The sequence below is a fragment of the Ptychodera flava genome, chromosome 15, assembly GCF_041260155.1.
Source record: "Ptychodera flava strain L36383 chromosome 15, AS_Pfla_20210202, whole genome shotgun sequence".
Classification (NCBI taxonomy): Eukaryota; Metazoa; Hemichordata; class Enteropneusta; family Ptychoderidae; genus Ptychodera; species Ptychodera flava.
This window is the reverse complement of record NC_091942.1, coordinates 37,683,969-37,707,403: the sequence shown is the minus strand read 5'-3', so window position 1 is coordinate 37,707,403 and position 23,435 is coordinate 37,683,969. Positions and strand designations below refer to the sequence as shown.

At 33.1% G+C, this 23,435-nt stretch overlaps 1 protein-coding gene across 1 annotated transcript in view; it reads left to right on the top strand.

Moving 5' to 3' along the window:
* Positions 1 to 21,814, top strand: part of LOC139152096 (uncharacterized) — a gene marked incomplete at its 5' end in the record, with an annotated part of 30,810 nt that extends 8,996 nt beyond the window's left edge. Inside the window, 1 exon segment of the mRNA XM_070725198.1 lies at positions 18,016 to 21,814. Coding sequence (XP_070581299.1) covers positions 18,016 to 18,331 — 316 coding nt within the window. The 3' untranslated portion in view covers positions 18,332 to 21,814.
* Positions 21,815 to 23,435: the final 1,621 nt, after the last annotated feature.

Sequence of the window (23,435 nt, the reverse complement as noted above, 5' to 3'; positions counted from 1 at the left end):
GGAGGTGCAGCATTTTAGTGTAAATAGGGTTTTTTAGTTCAGTCTTTGAAATCAAACACTACTTGTAGAAATGGTATCTTAAGGTATTCAGTGAAAACCCAGTGCGTGTATTCTACAGTGTACGTATATTTACAACAGAGATACACCATTGTGATGGCAGTTATATGTCTTCCACTTTGCACACTTAAACATTTCATTGTCCATTATGTGGTATATCTGGTATTTTAAAGTGAGGGTAATTACGTACTTTTGTTGTTGAAGGTACAATTATATATTTACTTTCTATTGATAAAATCAGACCGAAATCCAAATATCTGGCTATACATGTATGTACATGTATAAAAGTAGGAGTACTCATGTGTATATGTTGCAATCAGGGGATGTGTTCATTGATCAGAAATGATTAGGATTTCCTAAGGGATTCAGTTGTGACCTAAATGTATCATAACTATGGTTTCCATAGCAACTGACATTATGTAATTATTACAAGATAGACTTTCATTGTCAATTTGCTCTAGATACTGCTAGCTCAAACTACATGTACTAAGATGACATCAACTAAATTTCAGAAATCATATTGCAATGTTTGAATATTGAATGCACATAGAAGTCTTATCAAAAATATGATTCTGAGTTGTACTTCATCGTGTCTATTGATGAGATGGACAGTTAAGTGTCACTGGGTTTCCAATATATTACACTGATGACACACTGATTCCTGTACAGTGATTATAGAATATATAGACATTTGTCTCTGTCTTTAGAACATAATAATTAATTGGGTCCAATCAGTTGTAGTGAATTGTCTCTAATGAAGTATTTGAAATGCTAATATCATATCACATCACATCAAATCATATCATATCATATATCATATCATATATCATATCATATATCACATCATATCACATCACATCATATATCATATCATATCATATCATATATCATATCATATATCACATCATATATCACATCATATCATATCATATATCATATATCACATCATATCACATCATATCATATCATATATCATATCATATCACATCATATATCACATCATATCATATCATATATCATATATCACATCATATCACATCATATCATATCATATATCATATCACATCACATGATCTCATATCATATCATATCATATCATATCATATCATATCATATCATTGATCATGATGTGTGATTCTGTTTACAACATAAGTGTGAACTGTGTTTGCAAAATAAATATTCTGTGCTATACTTTTATGATGATAATATTGAAAATTTTACCATGCAGGAAATTAGAAATTTGTAGAAGCTAATACATTCTTGTTTAATTGAGTTGTTTAACATTGAAAGAATCATTATATTGAGATTTGCCAATGATATCTTGATGGTTATATTTGTTATGTGAACTTCATTTACATCAGTATGACATCATTTGTCCCTGATGACGTACGCTATGATATTTAACAAAACAATATCGTCAAAAAGAAACATGCTAAGGGGCGGATTACACCCGGGATTACATTATAGTATATATCACCAAATCATTGACTGCATTCATGCACACATGAATCTTAATCAGCATAACAGCTTGAATTTTCATCCATCAATCAACGTTTATCTGTGCCGTGTTTAACAAATCTCTCTGACAAAAATACCACATGATAGACAGGCAATGCAAGGATTGCGGCAAATTGACGTCATGTAATTTTTTTAACAAGTATAATTCTAAAATAATTGAGAAAAAAAGGAAAGCTTTGGAGTTTTTAAAATTAACTCCCCCGTTGCATCGTCATTCAGATTACAAATTCAAATCATCTTATGGTATTACACCACAGGTTTGCATTGTCATTCAGATTACAAATTCAGATCATAGTATATTGTTGCACTATGGGTAATTTCCTGTAATCTTTAAAGGCACTGTAACTTTGTACATGTAGCAGTTTTTATATTGATGGAAATTATCAAGTTGCTTTGATTGTAAAATTTCATCAATACCGATATAACACTTATTAATTAAGTAAATTGTCATATGCCAATTCTAAAATCTAAAATGAACAAAGCCTGAACAAAGAAATGATGTGTAGGTGTCAATGCTTTAAACTAGCTATTACTACCGATGGTCACTGAAACTGATTTGTGATTTCTTCATTTAGATCTTCTTGATATGAAAAAATGACAAAGTTTTGGGAGTCATACAATATGAAATGAAAGACTTCTTTCCTTTGTAACTTGATCAACATTGATCTACACAGAAGCTGATGATGCAAGTAGCTCAATGGATTCCTGTCATTTTAAACATTCCCTGTGGACGATTAAAGAGAGATCACTGAGAGTTTATTGACCCCTGGGCAACTTGACAGTCTTGTATTTTCCACAATGCTGACTTACAAAGCTGCAGGTATTAAAGCCTGTTGATTCCTGAAGTGACCAATTTGGATATAAGAGTCCCATATCAGGTTGTAATATTAGTGCCACTTAAGATGACAATTGGTGTTGATATACAATATCATCATAACAATTAAAAGAGGTGTTAATGCTTGTAAAGCTTAGCTGAAGGTGCATGTGAAAGCTGAGCTACCAACAGAAATATCAAAGCAGCCTAATTAAGTTTGCAGCTAATTAATATAGCCTATCAACTTTGGAAAATTGACTCAAACGGAATACTCAAATATTTAAGAGGCTCTTTAACATTATAGTTGCAGGTCCTTGAAATGTATTTGGTAAGTTTCATTTGGTAATATTACAAACTGAATGATTACAGTTGAGCTAAGAGAAAAAGGGCTAGTAAGTTAACAGTCTTTGTAATTTGGACATTTTAATGTGTTTTTATGCATGCATATTCCTTAAGATCATATCAGAATGTATGTTTACATGATGCCATGGTGACAGAATAAAAATTGAGGATAAGAATTTAACATTAAGTAATGAATTTTTCTTATAATTACTGTCAAATTTCACTGACATCTGGGTAACCATTCTTCATTATTCAAATTTATAATTAGATGTGAAATATGCCACAAAAAAGATTGTTATATCGACACATTGATTGCTAATTCAGCAATTGGTTTCACTTTTACAATGATCTTTATTGTTACTACAATTGAAGCTGATCAATAATGGACATGCCTGACTTCACTAATTAGCACAGCTGTGCATTGCTCTGTCTAATTGACGTGGTTATTACCTAATTGTGATGACTTGAAATATATCCCAAGCAAAAAAACCCAGAAAATAATTTCAAAAGACATTTTATATCTAGTTGATAATATCTAGTATGATGAAATATTTAACTGCCTCAAATTTCATTGTGCAGTTTTCCACTAACCCCTTGATCTGCAGTGCTAATTGGCCAAACCCGGAATTAGAATCGACCGCGGTACAAACAAAGCCATGTGCGCAAACGCGCACAGACGTACTTGTATTTCCATACGCGTTCAGTACACACATGTGGGTTTGTTTGTACCGCATCACGTGATTATTTGGGCGTACTGAGTATGTAGAACGGCGTACGCATCGCGTCCCGCTTTTTATTCCGGAGTAGAACCATTGAAACGCATCATCTGATTCTGTTAGACGGCCATGCAGCTGTGATGGAGAAAAGGGACAATCGAGATGCAGATATCATAATATATCCACAGTTGTAGCTTTCATTGGTTGATCAATTAAGTCAGAGAATCTGCCCAGAAACATCGCAGTGTAAATACTGTATGCTTCACTTGTTTCGGGTCCATTAAGATAATCATGTTAAGTTTTATCAGTGGAAAGCTTTCCATGAAAACCAAAACATATTAGTCATTTATGTAAATTAATTAATGATCCGATCACAGAGGGACTGATGACATGTACATACATGTACATGTATAGGATGTTCACATTATTGCTACTCTTAAGGTAGCAAATACAAAATAGACACTTTCAGATTTTAGCCTTAATTAGCGATATATATCCTTCAAATCATTGTCTGCAATTTTTTCTCGGAGTCTCCATTCAAATTATATGACACGTACGACAAGTACAATTCCTTGAAAAGTACCTTAGTCTATGACACCTTCAATAGTGCTTAACAAAAAAACAAAGGCACAAAGGAAATCCCAGACACAGATTTGAAGGATACAAAGGTTTGTCAAAGCATAAATTTCAACTGGAAATCTTGCAGTGTGTTCGCTAAAGGGTGGAAAAACCGATTTTTGGAAGGTTCAGCAAATCGCTTGTCATGTTACTATTATGCAAATAATGAACTGTGCACGGTCGGATTTCCCAATATCAGGGCTTTCAGATATATACTTTATTTGGATTTGGGACTTCTATAGCTGAGAAAAAAATAAAAATCTGAAAGTGTCTATTTTGTATTCAGCTACCTTAAATTGGCAGCTACATCCTTTGGTCACCATTGCCCTCTGAGTATACATGCCTGGCTTAGACATGACACAGATTCAGATAATCTAGCAAGTCTGGAGATAATTTTGTCTGAGGATAATAGAAATGATTTGCTCAATCTCATGAAATTTTCTTTGAAGACAACAAACAGATTATAACACTCAACAATAATTTACAGTTAGTGCAGTCTTGTTCAATGATAACATGAATATTCAGCCAAAAAATAATGCAAAATGATTAATTGTTATTTGACTGTAGAGAAAAATATTTAACTGCATGTATGACTATGAGTAATTCAAAGAAACTCTTTGTTGAAATTCTAAACACATGTCATCAAACAGAGTTCTTGAACAAAAAGTGTCAGTTGTTTAATATTTCCAGTTGCTGTTCCGAAATGGCTTCCCCAAACCTTTTGACAACTACATGATAACAAATAATGTCATGGCAACCAGCAGACAACCTCATGGCACCATGTTCAGGTAACGGTATTTCTATGAATCTAGAATGACGCAGCCAAGTTATGGCATACTGCAGGATATGTCAGATAAATGAATATTTCAGCCAGTACAGTAAAGATTTGATGTACAGATGTATTTAAATATTCATAAATTAATTTTGGTGAGTAAAACTTAGTGTTTATACTGTCACACCATGTTAATACATGCAATGATATTTTAAAGATGATTCAGTTTTGAAAGGTAACACGATTTTAGGAAATTAATCTTAAAAAAATTATTTAATCAAAAGTTAAAAATAAGAAAAGGAACTGCTGTTTGTTAATATTGACACAGGACACTGCAATTCAACTTTGAAAGTCAAGTTGTTAAAGGGATGATAGCTGTAATATTGGATAAAATTTTGGTTTAATTTTTGTTTCAAGACTGTTTTCCTGTTCTTCGTTCCAAAATAAGTTGAAACAAGCCTTATAGCTGACACAATGTGCTGTGTACATCGGATTGTGTGAATTGTAAAGCCCCACTAGCTGTAACTCTTGAAATTTGTTGACCTCTAAATATCTTCCTATTCTCTCCTGGTTTTCTCTGAATTCCACCCTATGAAGGGAAAATCGCTTTCACTGCATTGCCATTCCTTCGTCAAAGATTTGATTTCCTGCCATTTTCAAAAATAGGTAATAATACAAAGGAAAGAGAACATACTTGTCACAGTTGAAAACATTCACCCCTAAATGCATTACACGGGATATATACTTTGTGCAGTTTGTGTGAAGATTTCAGTGCAGATGCACAGTATCCACAGTTTTTGCTTTTCTGTATGGAGCACAGGGGACCCAGAGATCTGGTTGTTGTTGTAAATGTTTGTATTGTTGTTTATGTTTATATTAGCTGTATTGTTGTTGATCAATAAATTCAACGAACATCAAACTTGTATTGTTGTTGTTGTTCGTATTGTTGTTTATGTTTATGTAAGTTGTGTTGTTGTAACGTTGTTGACAATAAAATTCAACGAATATAACAGTTGTGTTGTTGTTTCAAACGTAATGTAGATTATGTCATCAGAAACGCTAAGGACACTAGCATTATTTGATCTGATGCAACTCTCTCCGAACATACCCTCTCTTCATATACTTTACTCTCTGAAGAGAGTGCATGTTTGGTCCCCTGTGCATGCATGGGGCTGCAATTTAATGTTTATCAGATTTAATCACAGTGTTATCTGCATCTTGTTCAAAATTGCATAAAGGGTAGTTAACAATAAGTGTATACACACACCAAAATTAGTACGTTCTCAAAAACTTATTTTGGCTTTTAAAGTAAAATCATATAAAAAATGCTAAAAGATACAGCTAGGGGCTCTAAGGTTGACAAATTAAATGTATCACATTTCAACATGATTTCCACTGTAGAACAAGAAACAGTATTTTATATAAAAACAAGAAATGTACAGAAAATACTAGATAATGAATCAAATGTTACCACTACCGGAGATGATCATGTGTGAAAATAACATGTACACTGAAAATCAAAATAATTACTTGAGTATGTGACTGTGTCTTGCTTTGACAGATAATAATAATTGCCAATAAAAGATAGCTTTGTGAGGAGTGTAAATTTTTTTGCCTCAATCTTGATCGCATGAACATTGCATGTTGACCTTGATCCTTAAGATTTTACTGAGCATTTCTTAATCAGTCAATGACATCAGCTTGGAGAATTGAAATGCATGTTTTAACCAAAGATTGTACAGACAAACCTTAGTAGTGCAAAGTTATGTCACAGTTACAATTATATTCAAAACTAAGGCCAAGTTATTACTATTCCTTCAGTATTCATTATGTACAATTAATTTAATTGTTAGCTGTCTTGATGAAGTCATTGAATTATAGTCTTTAGAAGCCAGTTCAAAGCAAAATTTAATTTTAATCGCAATGAAAATGATGTGGACTTCACAGAGTCAAATGGAAAAAGTCCAATATACAATTGCACTGGTACAATCTAGATTTTATCCAATATTTATTTTTAGCAATTGTATAGTGTGATTGTTATCCTAGATGTGAATTGCTCAGTCGGTATTAATGGCTTGTGTATGAAAATGGTATCTGATTTCAGAGAAATTACATCCACAGAGCATGTCAGCCAGTTTTCAATTACATTAGATGCTATCACAGTTTATTGAACTTAGCTTAAACTACATACTTTGAAAGCAGTAATTTTTGTGTGACTGCACTCCCTGAATGTGTTTTTGAGCAACAAAGTGACTAATTTATTGATTAAGAATGTACCTTTGTATGTGTGAGTGTGTACATGTACCTGTATGTGTGAGTGTGTACATGTACCTTTGTATGTGTGAGTGTGTACATGTACCTTTGTATGTGTGAGTGTGTACATGTACATGTACCTGTATGTGTGAGTGTGTACATGTACCTGTATGTGTGAGTGTGTACATGTACCTGTATGTGTGAGTGTGTACATGTATGTGTGAGTGTGTACATGTACCTGTATGTCACTGTTCTTATACTCTCATACCTTTGCAAGCATCATGCATTTCTGATTATAGACAAACTTTAAAGGTCTAGATATAGTTATGTAGCCCACATAACTGTTTGATGATTTTTTTACCAAAATGTTGTAAAGTTTATAAGTAAAGTAAAGTGAAGTAAAGTAAAGTAAAGCCTTTAATGAAATAGTATTCCTTTTCACATCTTGAAAATACAATAAAGGTACAATGTTTGTCAATTACAAGTTCTTGTTCTACTCCCCAAATCATGTTGAAACACCTTCAATTTCACTTGTCAACATACAACATATCTTTTAATGAACAACTTGCTGATTATATTTTTACTTTATATAAACAAAGAAATACCTAGTTATATTTATTATTAGCTACTATTATTATACTGTAATACTTTATCTTTATTGAAGAAAATTTTAACTTATTTTTGTATCACACTTTTATTGCCACAAATGTGATGTAAATCCTATATTTACAAGCAAGCAATAAAAATATTATTATTATATTATTATTATAACATAGGGTCTATATGTGTAAAATGCAAAATATACAAACTATATAAGGGTTTCAGGAGGGTTGTTCAGATATGCAGATTACAATGTGTAAAATATGATTTTAATAATCATAATCATAATTTATTAATAATCATAATTATCACAAGAATGGGGTTTCCAGACAGTATTGTTTGTAAATAAAAGTTAATATTCTGTAACATTCATATTAATAATTTATTAATATTCATAATCATTTGTTATGATAATAATAGGAAAAATCATCACAAATAATGCCTAATCGACCTGTGGTACTTGTGCCATATGTACTGATTATTTCTCAACTGCCTGATATGTGTCCGAGTCTTGCCCCCTGCATACACTCAATAAGGAATTGTGTGTTAACACAAATCCAGTTTGTAAGTCCACGGAGCTAGGCTGCCTGCAGAACAACATGTCCTGAAGTCACTTTGCATTGCTGACGTAGACATCTTATACTGGTTATCTATCTACTCATCTGCTGACGTAGACAACTTAGCATCTGCTATCTAGCTACCATCTTTCTTGCGCACGGCACTTGACCTAATCCTTGCTGCAAACTCAATAAAGATTTGCTGAATTTGTGTCTGATAATTAAAATAGTCAGTGGCGGTACTTAGCCCTAATTCTTGTGCGTATTGTGCGCTTGCGGAAAGCATGAACAGCCAGAGCTGTAAAGTTATGTTGGCATATTCTTTTCTCGTGATCATGTCTTAAAAGAACTAAATTTGATCCGTAATTGGTTGGTGTGCTAGGACTAGCCCTGGACAAATTTGCCCTTTTGAATCCAGTTAGAGCTCAGTCACTCTGTCATTGGTAAATGAATCATGAACTTTTTCCCATCATGCAATTGTAACTGTCTTGCCAAAATCAAATCAGTGCTATTCTCACCAAGTACTTTCATAGACCTACAGTAGCAATTTTATTTTGTACTTCCAATATTTAAAATACTGCTGTCAACTTTGCATAAAGAAATTAACGGTCCTCGTAAGTTTCACTGAATTAATTTATATTAAAGTGATTAATTTCAAATGTCCAGTTTTAGCAAAACAGTACATGTCACTTGCCAATGAAAATATTTGTATCCATTGGAACATTTCTAGGGTATGATGACAATACATGGATTATAGTGTTGACGTACTATGTAAACATTGACAAGTATTGCAAGAATAATGGACTGAATCATAAAGCACATATGTTTTGTATTGCATGTTATATGATATAGAATTAGTGTATTCTATTTCAGGATGATAAAGTTTTTATAGTTGACGGGCAGACTGTACTACAGATTAAAATTTATGAGTTGAATGAAATCGTACTGTTCATAAAAAAAGAAACTGGACTCTGTTTTTCATAGTTGTGCTTCTGTTGAAAGGCAGTCATTATTGATAATTTAGAAAATACCGTCATGTCATGTCTTCACTTGCCACACTTCATCATTCTGAATTGACATGTCTCCATAAGGTGTATTCATATTGTGGTTTCAAGCTTTCATCAGAATTCCTCTGGTGGATTGCTATCAAATTATAAAGCAGAATAATAAAGATCAATTGTACAAAATGTCATTTCTTCAACTGTCAGTTGAGGAACAAAAGTCGTTATCATGTTGGCTCCTATAATATGGTGTAAATTTCAGTGTTAAAGCAATTATGCACTTCAAATGAATTTTATTGGAATACAAGAATGGAAATTTCAAATTGTTACTAACACTGCAGGGGAGCATTCAGGGAACTAGAGACGGTACATAGATTTTGTGATCTTGACACAGTCTACCATGGGTAAAGTAAAGACACTTATAAGTGTAGTGTAAGTTACATTGATACTTTACTATTGATCGAGGTTATCAGGTTCATGGCCTGGAAGATTGTGTGACTATACAGGTTTTGACCTTGACCTAGCTGGACAAGCTGAAGACTAACAGCCTCCTAAAAATCAACAATAATATCTACTTCCAGCTGGTTCCTGAGTATAAATAATGATACATTTCAATATCAGCTGACATAGCGGTATGTGCAATTGGGAAGTTATCATTCAGAGTTATTTATTTCCATAGTGTAGCAGTTTCTTAAAACTTTCTCCTCTGCTTATAGTTTCTTTTTGTCTTTTTTAGTAAAAATATACTAATGGATTTGATACCACACGTTTATAGTCAAAGAGAAATTTATTTTAGCAATGATCTGTTTAATATGCATACAGTCTGTACACATACAAGTTCTGTAATCGATAACAAGAAGTCTGAATTTGTACAATAATATCTTTGTAAATGTTAGTTGAACTACAGTGCTAAAATACATTTGCATGTAATATACATTGAAATGATTATAGACCAATATCCTAGGGTATCCATTTCAGAGTGAAATCTGGGTAACCTTATTTAAGGATTTCCACCTAAATCCTTAAATGGGGGCGCCGTCAATGTCTTGATACTAGATGCATGTAACCATAATGGCTTTTGCAATCCTACCCGACTGCTATACATAAAGTACAACTCTCTACAATAGCTTCTACAATATCAACAATATATAGTCCTCCACTATATAAATTGTGCTGCTGATAATATGCTGTTGAAATTTTAGTAGGATTTTTTTTAATTTTGACCCTTGATGAGAAAATGCATCAAGATATGTACATTGTTATGATGTTGTTGTATTGCCAATTGTTTATGTAGTGTCTGACCATTTGTATTCATTGTCATGTCCCTCTCTGAAACCTTAAGGAGAGAAACATTTGATTTCTGGGGGTATGGAGGAAGTGGGTGTGGGAGCAATTTTTAGCTCCACTGTCAGCGACGCAGAGCTTATCAAACAGGTTGATTTTCCGTCGTCGTCCGTGGTCAGCTGTTGTCTGTTGTCCGTCGTCCCTCAACAATTGCTTTTTCCTCTGAAACCGCAAATCCGATTGCTTTGAAATTTTATATGCAGTTCACTTGGGGTGACCTCACTTAAGTTTGTTAAAATCGTGGTGAAATTTGCATATTTGCATTTTTGGCGCATTTTTTGCTGGTTTTGGTAAAAAAATCTTCTCTGAAACCGCTTGTCCGATTGCTTTGAAATTTGATATGCAGTTTACTTAGGGTGACTTCAGTCAGATTTGTTCAAATCTTGGTGAAATTTGCTTATGGAGGTATGGAGGAAGTTGGTGTGGGAGCAATTTTTAGCTCCACTGTCAGGGACGCGGAGCTTATCAAATAGGTTGATTTTCCGTCGTCGTCCGTGGTCTGTTGTCTGTTGTCCGTCGTCCCTCAACAATTGCTTTCTCCTCTGAAACCACAAATCCAATTGCTTTGAAATTTTATATGCAGTTCACTAGGGTGACCTCACTTAAGTTTGTTAAAATCGTGGTGAAATTTGCATATTTGCATTTTTGGTGCATTTTTTGCTGTTTTTGGTAAAAAAATCTTCTCTGAAACCACTTGTCCGATTGCTTTGAAATTGGATATGCAGTTTACTTAGGGTGACTTCAGTCAGATTTGTTCAAATCTTGGTGAAATTTGCATATTTGTATTTTTAAGGCAATTTTTGTCATTTTTGGTAAAAAAATCTTTAAAAATCTTCCACTTTAAAACTACCGGTCAGATATCTCTGATATTTGGTACATAGGTCCCTAGGGATAATCTATTTCAGATTTGTACAAATTGTGCAGAAATATGCAGATTTGCATTTTTAAGGCAATTTTTGCCATTTTTGGTCAAAAAATGTGTTTCTCAAAAAGTACAGGTCTAATAGCTTTGAAATTTGGTATACAGGTTTTACAAATAAACTAAGAAATATATATTGAATTTGTGATGAAATCTGTAATTTTGTATTTTTGGGGCAATTTTTGCCAGTTGTGGATAAAAAAGTGTATTTCCAAAACTACTCATCTGATAGCTTTGAAATTTTATATACTTGTTCCTATAGATGACCTGTATGATAACTATTGAAATAATGATGAAATCTGCAATTTTAAATTTTTTGGGCAATTTTTGCCATTTTTGGTCAAAAAATGTGTTTCTCCAAAACTGCAAGTTGATAGCTTTGATATTTGGTTTACAGGTCCCAAGGGATTATTTTATTATATGATACATTGAAATTATGGTGAAATCTGCAATTTTTATTTTTGGGGGCAATTTTTGCCATTTTTGGTCAAAAAATTTCATCCTCAAAAAACTACTCGTCAGATAGCTTTGGTTGACATGTTCTTAGGGATGATCCAATGTGATATATTCAAATTATGATGAAATCTTCAATTGTGTATTTTTGCTGCTATTTTTAGCCACTTTTTTTCTGGCCACTGAAATGAGCTATCAAAGATTTCCACCTTCTTCATCAACATGTGTCAAAAATAGTTATTCTCTACATAAACACAGGGGAGCTTTATCGGCCGTTAGGTCGCTTGTTTTTCCAGTCAGAGTGACAGCAATTTTTTTTTTCTACTGTCAGACCTGCATCAATTTTTTTTTCAAATGGAGTAGCAGTGCAAATTTTTTAATTGTCATCAAGTTTGTAATGCGTTGTTCATAACTATACCACATCACTGGTTCACAACTGTACCTATAAGTAACTTGTTCTGTGCATGTAGAAAGAACTAGCAGTTTGTATGAAAGATGTCTAACCAACCTTACTTCTGCCACTTAAATTTTTATGTACAAGAGATAACTGGTAAAATATCCCTGAGGAGCTAAATGATCTAGGGAGTGCTGTGCTGAGCCTGACCCCTGTGAATTGCTTTCCTTCATAGTAGCACTAGGAACCAGAAGAAAACATCTTGCATGTGTAATGTGACCCATATTCCAATACGTTGCAGCATGCTATAAAGGAAAGTGAGGGCAACTTCACATAATATCTCATATATTGGTGTTAACACTAGTTTATTGACTCCTGTCTTGTGTTTTTAAATTTTCACAATTTACAGAAGTCAAATAGTCCCCTTTAGATATTGCCTATGCCATTGTGCAACAGAAATCCTGAAATATGATTTCATGGGTCAGAAAAGGGAAGGAAAACATTGAGAGCACTGAGGTGTAAATTAGACCTTTGTCATGCATGCTTATACCATAAGTGCTGGATAAAAAACATAAGAATTGCTTGTGGTAAAAACATTATTTTTGCACCGCCTATGGCGGCGCGCCGGCAACGAATACATGAGGTTTCCAAATTTTGCTCATTTCAGGTGCATTTTTTTTTCACTTCTGTTTGTTATGACAATTTTTTTTTCTCAAGCCATTAAAGGATCAATTTATTTTTCTTCTATTTCACCTGGTGACATTTTTTTTTCTTCTCAAAATCCTCCATCCCCCCTAGAAATAAAATGGTTCTCCCCTAAGTTCAAAGGTTTTCAAGTAGCTCATTGTACAGTATAGCTACTGTGTCCTACATTTACAATACAGTGATACACAACTGTTTGCCTACATTCAGCATTTCCATCATCCACTGTGTAATGTACAGAGATAAACAGCAGTCTGTGCATTTAGACGGCTTAAATATGTACAGATAGCAGTGTATAATTGAAGTAAACATGTGCAGCAAGATCTTTGACTGATCTAGAATGTTAATTGATGGTCTCAATGCCTAATATTCAGTATGACCTTTGATAGTGACTTAGATGACAGTGAATAAATCTGTAAGAAACAGGTTTGAGTTGGAGTGCATTTGTCATAACCTACATTTTTTATTTTAAAAACCATGCACAGCAGTGTCAATTATTAACAAAACTGTATCCGGGTTAGTTTTCATGACTATAATGTCAGTTGCATTGTTGTTTTTTTCATGAGAACTGCAGTTATCAGATGCATGGAGACATTGCTGTCATTGCTATCATGTATTTATGAGATTGTCGGCTGGCTGAATTGCAAGTATGTTCAGAATCTGTGCCAAATATCTGACACATTGTGATCTGACCTCTTCCCAAGAGGCTCTATGGTGGATTTGAAAAAACAGTAAAGTTACCCTAACAACTGAAAAAACCAGAAAGTTTAAAAAAAAAAGAGTTCTTTATAGTCTAATTTTGACTGGTGTTGATGGGTTGCACACGGTGAAATGGTAGCTATTGATATTTAAAAAATTCAAATTTGCAAACCGTGTACTTTTACACATAGGAAAGTGATCACAATTCTATTAAATTTTTATGTTGAACCATAGATTTTAAAGAATTTTAGTATTTTAAGCATTCCATTTAAATCACATCAACCGTTCAAAGCAGTGGTACTGGCAGACAGATTTGTGTTTTTCAGTCTGATTATTAATGCTTGTAAAATATTTCTGATTTTCTTGTTGTGATGTGAATTTCAGATGTTTCAACAGAACATTCCTGTATCTTCTTTGATGTAAATTCATCACTAGACATTCATTGGGTAATTAACTCATTTATTTTACAGACTGGGTTGACCCTGGCAATGGGCTGAGCTGGATCTTTAATTAACAACTTCAACAAAAAAGTAATTCATGCAAAGCCTACAATATTTTGTGCAGGCTTAACGAAACCATTGAAATATTCTTTTTATTTTAGAATTTCAGACATTAAAAATTAGCAAGTAAAAAGGTTTTTAAAAGTCAAATACAAAATATTAATAGTGCTAAGCTGTAATAATACTGTTTAATGCCAAGGAACACAATATCTACTCACATACAGATCAGAAACAGATCATGGTATTTACAAAGTGGAATTTCTCAGATTTCATATGGGGTCAAATGAAAGTCTTGGCTAGAAATTTAATCTTTTATCTCACTGTTGGGTTGAGACATGCACCTCCATTCTATGCTACACTTGCAAGTTAAAAAGTACACTATAACCTCTGCTGAATGTAGAAGTGAACTTTCTTCAAGAGTGTTATTTACATTTTCTGTGTGCATGGGCTCTGTGCATCTCACACTGTGGTACTGTAGTAAATCAAGAATTACATGAAGTGTGATTTTAAACATTGATTTACGGAAAAACTATTTTACATTCTAGAATAAAATATTAATGTCCAGCTGGTAATTAATCAGTTGGCAGGCTGAATTGGTTGGCAATTAGTGTAATAAGGTCAAGCTTCTTTGGTAAAACCATTGAGTAACTTTATCTAATATCAACAATTTATCTATGAATGCTGGTATACATATGCAACACTGATAAGTTGCTGCTTTTACCACAAATTACATTAAAAAAACTGTAATCCGCAAAATTTCAGAGTATTTTACTAAATTGTAACTTCTTTCAGAAGAAAGTCAAATTTTGCAACTGTGCTGACAATTTTTAAAGTTCTGTTACATATATTAACTTTTACTTAGTATTTCACTATATTTTTGTCCTGTTTGTTTAATTTTAATTTCTTGTTCTTCTACCCAAATAATGTCAAAGATTCTAGTGTACATTTTTGTGTCTATAATCTACATTTTATGTGTAACATCCAGTACTATTTACAAATGAAATTTAATCAATACTGAAATTCATTTGTCAACAATAATATTGCATATTCTATACATATCATGTTGTTTGCAGTGAAGAGTTGACATCGTCACTTGTTTTCTAGATCTAAAATAATAAATTTATCCAGTGTGTACCAGCTGTCGTACCAGTAAATGACCTTTGAACTCATGATGCAGACACATTCATTGATGAACATTGTAATGTTGTTACCAGGAAAATTTGATCATTCCACATTTATGCATCATCCATTGTTTAACCCTTAGTTTATGTACACTGTATGCACATTAAAATGAAAAATGTTAAGTCTTGCCTAAGGCTTGGACAACACTTGTTTAATTTTAATAACAGAAAAAATTGCAATGATTATTCTCTCAAGTATGATTGTATATTTGAGAAATACTTTGACAAACTCAATATGGACATTTATATAATAGGTGATAGGTATCTAAATAAATAGTAGCTGTTAATTTAAAGAAAATATGCTGACCTTTGAAAGGTCATAGTCTGTCTTCAAAACATCTGCTGTGATCAAATAATATATTGTGTGAAATGATTCAGATTGTTTACTGAAACCTAATCTCTACATGCCACAGATAGAGATAAATAATACAGGCACATGGCAGGTTTATTGCTTGACTGGCAGCTTGTCCTTACTTTACATTGATGACCCTGGAAGTCAAATTATGCCAACACTTCAGAATAATTAAGTTCACAACATTTCTACAAATCGAACTGCTCCATTAGACCTCACCAACAACTCTAAATTTTTGTGAATATAAGCCTTTATTGAAATTATATCCCAATTGTGTATATATAATGCTCCCTGTGAATATCAGTTCTGTAGTGTTAAATGTTTGAAAATTTCCTGGCGACATCAGAACTGACTGCACACATTTTCTAGTTTTATCCACAATATCCATGGAAACTATCAAATCAGATACAGTAGAGACTAAAATGCCATTGTGGGCAGATTAAAAGGATGTTTTTTACTTTGATATCATCAGGGTAACACCAAGGTCTGTGTACGTCATTCAATTGCCATGTTATATATCAAAGGCAGTTTCTGTCATACACAAAGCTTCTGGTATGTGTAACATAATCTCCCAAACATATTTGTGGCATTTGGTTTGACGGACTGACAAAACTGAGATCACAAAAGTGGCCATTATAGTCACTCACATAAAATGTATTGTATTTTGCTCAAGAGAATTGACTCAAATCACTATTATATTGAGATGTACCCAGAGTGTGACTGCATACTCTGTGGTTTACACTCACACACACACACTCTCTCTCTCTCTCAGAATAATTAAGTCAGCTGTGGATTTCACTCGTTAATGGAGTCACATTTATCAAGACCTTTGAAAAATAGTTCTTTAGCTAGACAAGGGTGATATGAAACAGACCCTTCTCATTTACCATGATAACATCTTCAGTTTGCTACCAGTGTAAGATTTGTTAATGTTCTGTTTATTTGTTTTGTAAAGGTTTTCATCATTGTTGCCAATGAAAAAAAACTTTCTTGAAGTCTTGATAGTGTCTGATGAGTTAAGGTAGAGCTGCATGTTGCCAACACAGATTTTTTCAAAGCAGTATTTCTCATCAAAGATGACAAGGCTTAGCGCTAGCGCGCCCTCTAATACTATGTATTTTCAAAAAGCATAGACTCAAAGGATTAGTATGATAGAAGTTGTTTATGGATGAAGTGGGTGTGTATATTCGGGGTAAAAAACCTTAATTTTGGTTTTAATGATAAAAGTTAATTTAAGTCAAAAACTTGATACTATATTCTGAAATGTAATATTTTATTTGAAAGAACAGTATATGTAGAAAAAAGGACTATTTTATTTTGCATTATCTATCATTATTCTAAAATGGCTTGGATTGAATGACAAACGTTCCAAAAAGTGATTAAAATCATGAATTTCAAAATTAAAATGCCCCTTATTCAAAATGTAAGATTTTTATTGCCAAAAAAAAAAGTCGTTTTGTTATATAGTATTTATGAAAATTTCGGAAAAATTGACCCAGCCATAGTGGACTCTATTCTTTGGAATTCTTGAAATTGGGAGAAAAAAGAAACCAAGAAATTGTGATTTGCATACATTTGCACAAATTAACACTTTTATATCACACAACTTACGACAGCTTGACAACCTAAAAGGTGAACCCAACCAATATTTTAATCTTGGGTTAACAAATTAATTAAAATTGCATGAATATTTGCAAAAAAAGTGATATTTTAGCAAAATTTGCTGTGTTGGGTGCAGTGCCAGGCCCCTTAAGCAAAATGTCTTTTATCTTGGTTTTCAAAAGATGTAGTTAATACAGTGTTTTCAATCAGGTTTGAACTCACAACATATGACACCTTGGTCACCTAGTGGAGAAGCCACAGACAAAACTGCTCTGCCTGGCAATTCCCCACTCTCAAAAAAGAGTGGTTCAATAACTGATTTCCCTCTAAGGAAAGTATGTGTCAAAGTTTAGTCAGTGAGAGATTTAAGAACTACTGTGTCCATGTATTTGCATAGCTTACAAGAATGCTGATACTATAGAAATTTAGACAACCCGACCATTAAGATTTTGTTATCTTAGAGCATGCTGCACTGACATTTTGGAATTTGGCAATATTTTAAATTTTTTGCCATTTTCCCAGACTACTATCAGGCTAATTGCAACTTTGTACATGTATTTATAAATGAGATTAAATTTTTTTCTTGCACTTATTTATTTTCCTTTACTGTTTGGATTTCAGTGTAGCAAGTTCTACACCAAGCACACCGCAAAGTCCAGGCAATGGTGTATCACTAAATCAACCAATGGTAGTTGTGACTCCACCGGCAGATGGGGGCGCTGCATCTCCAAAGTCACCAAGACTACCATTTCAACCAGTGGGACCAGCATTTCCCATCTCTGAAAAAGAAGCTAGAGCGGCTTCCATTGAAAGAGTCAATGAAATTGGACACACTAAGAAGAAAAAAGTACAACAGGATGAAGACAAGGGTGAATTAGGCAGTCGTAGTGATAAAAAAGAGAAAATATCAATTGAGATAAGTGAAGAGAAAACGTGAGCAGAGATGAAAACAGAGAATTGATGCTCTGTGAATCTTTGACTCTATCAGTGATTGAGACTAGCATTTACCAGCTAGGTGGTATACGGTGAACAGTGACGTCAAGCAATCATCTCTGGTCAAAGGTTAAAAACAGGATTCAATTCCTATGGCAATAATAGAATACAGAAAGCAAAGAGAATGAAAGGTATATGACATTACATGAGATACTGTTGTCTTTCTTGTGGTAAAAGTTAAAGACTTCAAGTAGGCAATTTCTCCAAAGAGATGGTATAGATGGTGGTTGGCATGTATGTCATTGACTCAGTGTGAATACAGGGTTGTTGAAGATGGGGCAACGTAACAAAACTTCCATGCTGTTTAGTTTGAAAATATTTGCATATTACAACTGACCACTCTCTGTTTTGTATTTAAAGATACCAATATCACATAGACGATTGGTTGGTTCTGAAATATTATCTGCTAAGAAAATTGTAATTATTTTGAATTTTCAAACTTATTCAGCCAGTATTTGAAGCATCATAGTTTTATCATATTTTGTATTTCTCAAGCTGGCATTATCATCTTATGAAATATGTTGGGCCAAAAAATTAGATTTATGCATGTTATCAATTCAGATCAATTCATGTTTATGAACATTTAAAGGAAAGGTATGTTTCGGTCTTGTGTTTAGAAATTTGAAGGAAAATCGTCTGGTGGTCTAGCAGCCGTTTGATATATGATAAGATTTTGCCAACTTAAATGATCATAAATGATCATAGGGCATGCAATCATGCAAATCAACTTTTGATGTCTGTATGTGAGAAAAGTGAGATTAATGTTACTAATACCAGGACTGTGTACAATGACTGAATCTGTTGAATGATTTCTTTCTTTGCATTGAAATTGACTTTGCATCAGTCATTCACTCACCACAAAGGCATATTTAAGATGAAAACAAATTGCTATCATTTCCAAGTCATCGCACAAGCTTTTGAAAATCCCGTGGGGCTTAAAACTTAATGGTAATCCTGAAAGTGCAGCTTGGAGTTGTTTTAATTCATGGCAGTACTCAAAGTCTGGCGTTATCAATTATAGATATCATCAATTTCAGTACACTGGCCTTTGGAACGGAAAATGTTGTGACTTATGTGAGTTCAAGTGGTTTGTTTAATCAATAAATCAAGGATGACTGACTGACTGATATGAAAAGTCCGTTATAATTGGATACTTTTGTCCAATGGGAGGAATGTTTTACTTGTTATGGTTGTGTCTTGAATAATCAATGGGAATTTGCATAATCAACTTTTACATCTGCTGTTCAGAAAAAATTAGTCCAAATTTAAAACCAAAATTCAAATCTTAGATTTTAGCACAAATAATGCTATAGGTAATAAAATGATTTCATTTGCAAAATGTACCTATCCTAAGAGAATGAATTATGAGCAAAACTGTATAGTTGATGAAACCTAGTATGTCATTTGAAACAATCGATTTGAATTGCAAGAAGCAATAAACAAAATGAAAATCATTTAAAGTAAAAGACAGATATCCTGCATATTTATTATTATTAGTGCTTTATAAAAGTTTTCACTTTCTAAAACATTTTTATTCCATCATTCTCTGTGGTATGTCACATAGGAATTCACATGATCAGGAGCAAGATGCAATACTTAGTCAGCTTAATTATCACATTGTGAGTTGGTAGAGGTACATACTGACTTATCAAGTTGTGTACCAAGGACAGCTTGTCAAGTTGTGTACCAAGGACAGCTTGTCAAGTTGTGTACCAAGGATAGATGATTCATGAATAATACAACATGTAAAGTGTTATTAAAACATAGTTTCTAATTGTTTCAAACTTTTCACTTTCCCTCCATAAACTCTTCGATATAATTCATGCCCCTTCCAAAGGTATGAAAAATTATTGATTTTATGCCTCCACTCAAGTATTTACCAAATAGAAGGAGTTAAGAAGGACAAAGTTTGTACATGGAAGGACAATGAATAGTGCATAATGGAAAGAGTATAGGACATGTCAATTTTTCAGTAACTTTTTAAGTTCAGTACATCTTACTTCATTAGATATCTTTCAAATTATTTGCAGCTATTTGGTGACATTCATTGAAATGCAATAGAATTTTAGAATTCTACCTGCTCCTGGAAAGCATGATTTTGTTAAGTCGGCCTCATAAACAGGCAAATTATTTTGATTGTCATGAGTGATTTTGAATTGTTAATTTTGCAAGCAGTAAATTGGAAGAGTTTCAGTGTATCGTATCAATAACAGTGTGAATTTATCAAGGAGTAAGAAAAATTGCAAACAATCCCAAATCTGTACCTTAAATCAAGCTGGTATTATTTCTGAAAAACAAACAAATTTTTTCTTTCATTCCAGCCAAGGAACAATATTTGACTGGATCTGTAACCAAGGTGACGATACTTTTTCTGAATATCAATCGTATTCATCACAAGTTGAAAAATTGACTCCTGATAGTAAAAGCATTTTCACTGTCATTTTTTTGTGAATTTACACTGACCTTTCTTACAGCAATAAATTCCTCAATCATTTAATGAGAAATTCATTAGGTCTTTTTTTGAGTGTGACAATTTCGAAAAACAGTGTTGCACTAAAGTAGTACATGTAAGCAAACAATCACTGAATTCATTTGTACATGCAGCCATTATAGGTCTAGTTGTAGCCATACATTAATATCCTTGTAAAATGTCTGTACATTTATTTAGCCTTATGAGACTCATTTACAAGTGATTGGCCATATAATATTAGAGTCAAAGAATTTCAAATTTGTAATTTTACCAAGTTAAGGATGTAGATTTTTCTTAGTTTTACCTACAAATATCTTTGACTGGAACAATATTAATTTGATTTCTTGATGAAATCATACTTTCAGTTTACATTTCTGTAAGTCTGTGTTTGAAAAAGCTCATCGAAGGAGCTTGAAAAAGTATTGAGCACGCAGATGATTATTGTGCAAAAACCACAACATCAATATGCCTGATATTCATTGACAGTAAATTCAGCCATAGACACCTGATATTCATAGACAGTAAATCCAGCCAGAGACACCTGATATTCATAGACAGTAAATTCAACCACAGACACTCACATTCCATGGAAATGAGGAGCCGTATTGTCAGGTGAAAGTTATTTTACTTAAGAATTTGACTGTTTTATCCATTAGAGCAAAAGAATATGGTAAAAAAACACTTTGAATTTGCATGTTTCTTAGTGTTTTCGGATTTTTCATTGCAATCAGAAGGTTTTAATGTAGCTAAAAAACCCTATACCAAATTAATTGTAGGGAAAGTTTAAATTAGTGGCATCTTTTACTAAATTGACTGACATGTAGCTACATGTACTTCACTAAAAGATGCTAGCAAAAAAAGACATGTTTTACAGTAATTGGAGTGCATGCAGTTTATGTCCATGAATTTGAAACTAAGGGCAATCATGTTTTAACTGTAAGTTTGCTTGATTTGTCATATTCAATGAGTCCTTTGAAAGTTTATTTTTTAGAGTATTTGAGATAGATCACTCAAATAAACAGACAGTAAAATTTCCATGCTTGATGGTCACACTGTGCACCAGGTGATAAAAGTGATTGTATCCTCACATGATTACATGATTATCTTGAATACACTACAGTGCAAAATAATTGCATATAGGCAAGTTGTATCTACAGTGTAGTGTAAAGCCACTGGTTTTTTGTGCAATAATTAAAGCATAAGTCGTCATTTTCCCCAAAATTAGCAGGTGTTCACAAAATAGTGTAAAACCATTAACAGATTGACTATTCCATTTACTTTCACATCTAGTAATTGGATCCAAATTTCCAATCTGAAACTAATTAAAGGGGGTGTATTGTTGATGAAATGCGACACAAAGCTAATTGCTTGAAAGGATTTAAAATTCAGTTGAAAAGATGACTGGTAAGATGGTACATCGAAGTACAGTCAACCCATAATCCCTTTAATTCAGGAAATGTTATTTCATCCTCAGAGTTCAAGTCTATTTTACACTCCCTGTGCCTACATTGTATATCAAGAATAGAAAACATTGATATGATATTTTGAAATTCTGTCACTTACAGATGCAAAGACCATGATTTGACCACATGCAGTGCAGCGGGAACTTTCTGTGAGATATCTTTCCATTGTACTGTAATATGCTTGTATCCAAAACCACTCATTATTTTAATAAATTGTAATTTTTGAGTGGAATATGAAGGCTACATCACAATTTCATGGTGTACTGTGTCATGTACAGGAACAATATTGTCATTTTCTTTATAATTGCATGATTAGTAAGTCACGGTTGACAACGATATAGTGAAAAACAGCAGTATATTTATGCTACTTTCTGAGATACAATATGTAGAAATACAACACACCCTTGGATTTTCTCAGATTTTAAGTCATTGACATTCAGTGCAAAATGATAAATTTCAGCGGCATGGAACTGATTAAAACTGACACATGGCTGTGTCCTTTTATAGAAAAATAAATATTCCTTTACAAATGACTTCTACATTGTGTAACCGAAGATAAACAATGATGCATTCACAACCAGCACTGAGTAAACTGCTGAGTCAGCATTTTTCATCTGGTCTTTTGTAGGGAAAGGAATAATCCTACCAATTTATCTTGGATTGTAACTATGGTAACACCTTTTATTAAATGCACTTTTCCAAATTGCTTCTAGTAGCGAATTTTTTCTGAAAGTTTCAAGAAAATGACAGTATGCTGTTCCATGTTGTTACACTAAATACAAGTTAGTTCATGAAAATCATGGAATTGTGCTAACACACTGCAATGCCTATGGGTAGTTCTCTACCTTAAGTAAACATTAAAGTTTTACTGTACTGCAATCTGAATGCATTGAATGTTGTTCCCTAGGGTTTTATCATGCCAAAGTACCCAAGAACACTATTAACTGTCAGCAAAAGTAATATTCACCAGTTCATAACAAAATATCATTTATGATCATTTTTGAAGTGCAATTAATGCAGCATACAAGCTGTTCAAGAAGAAGGAAACTTTTGATATTTTTATGCAGATCAGTACGCAACAAATAAAATAAAAATTTGCTTCATCTGTCTGTTCA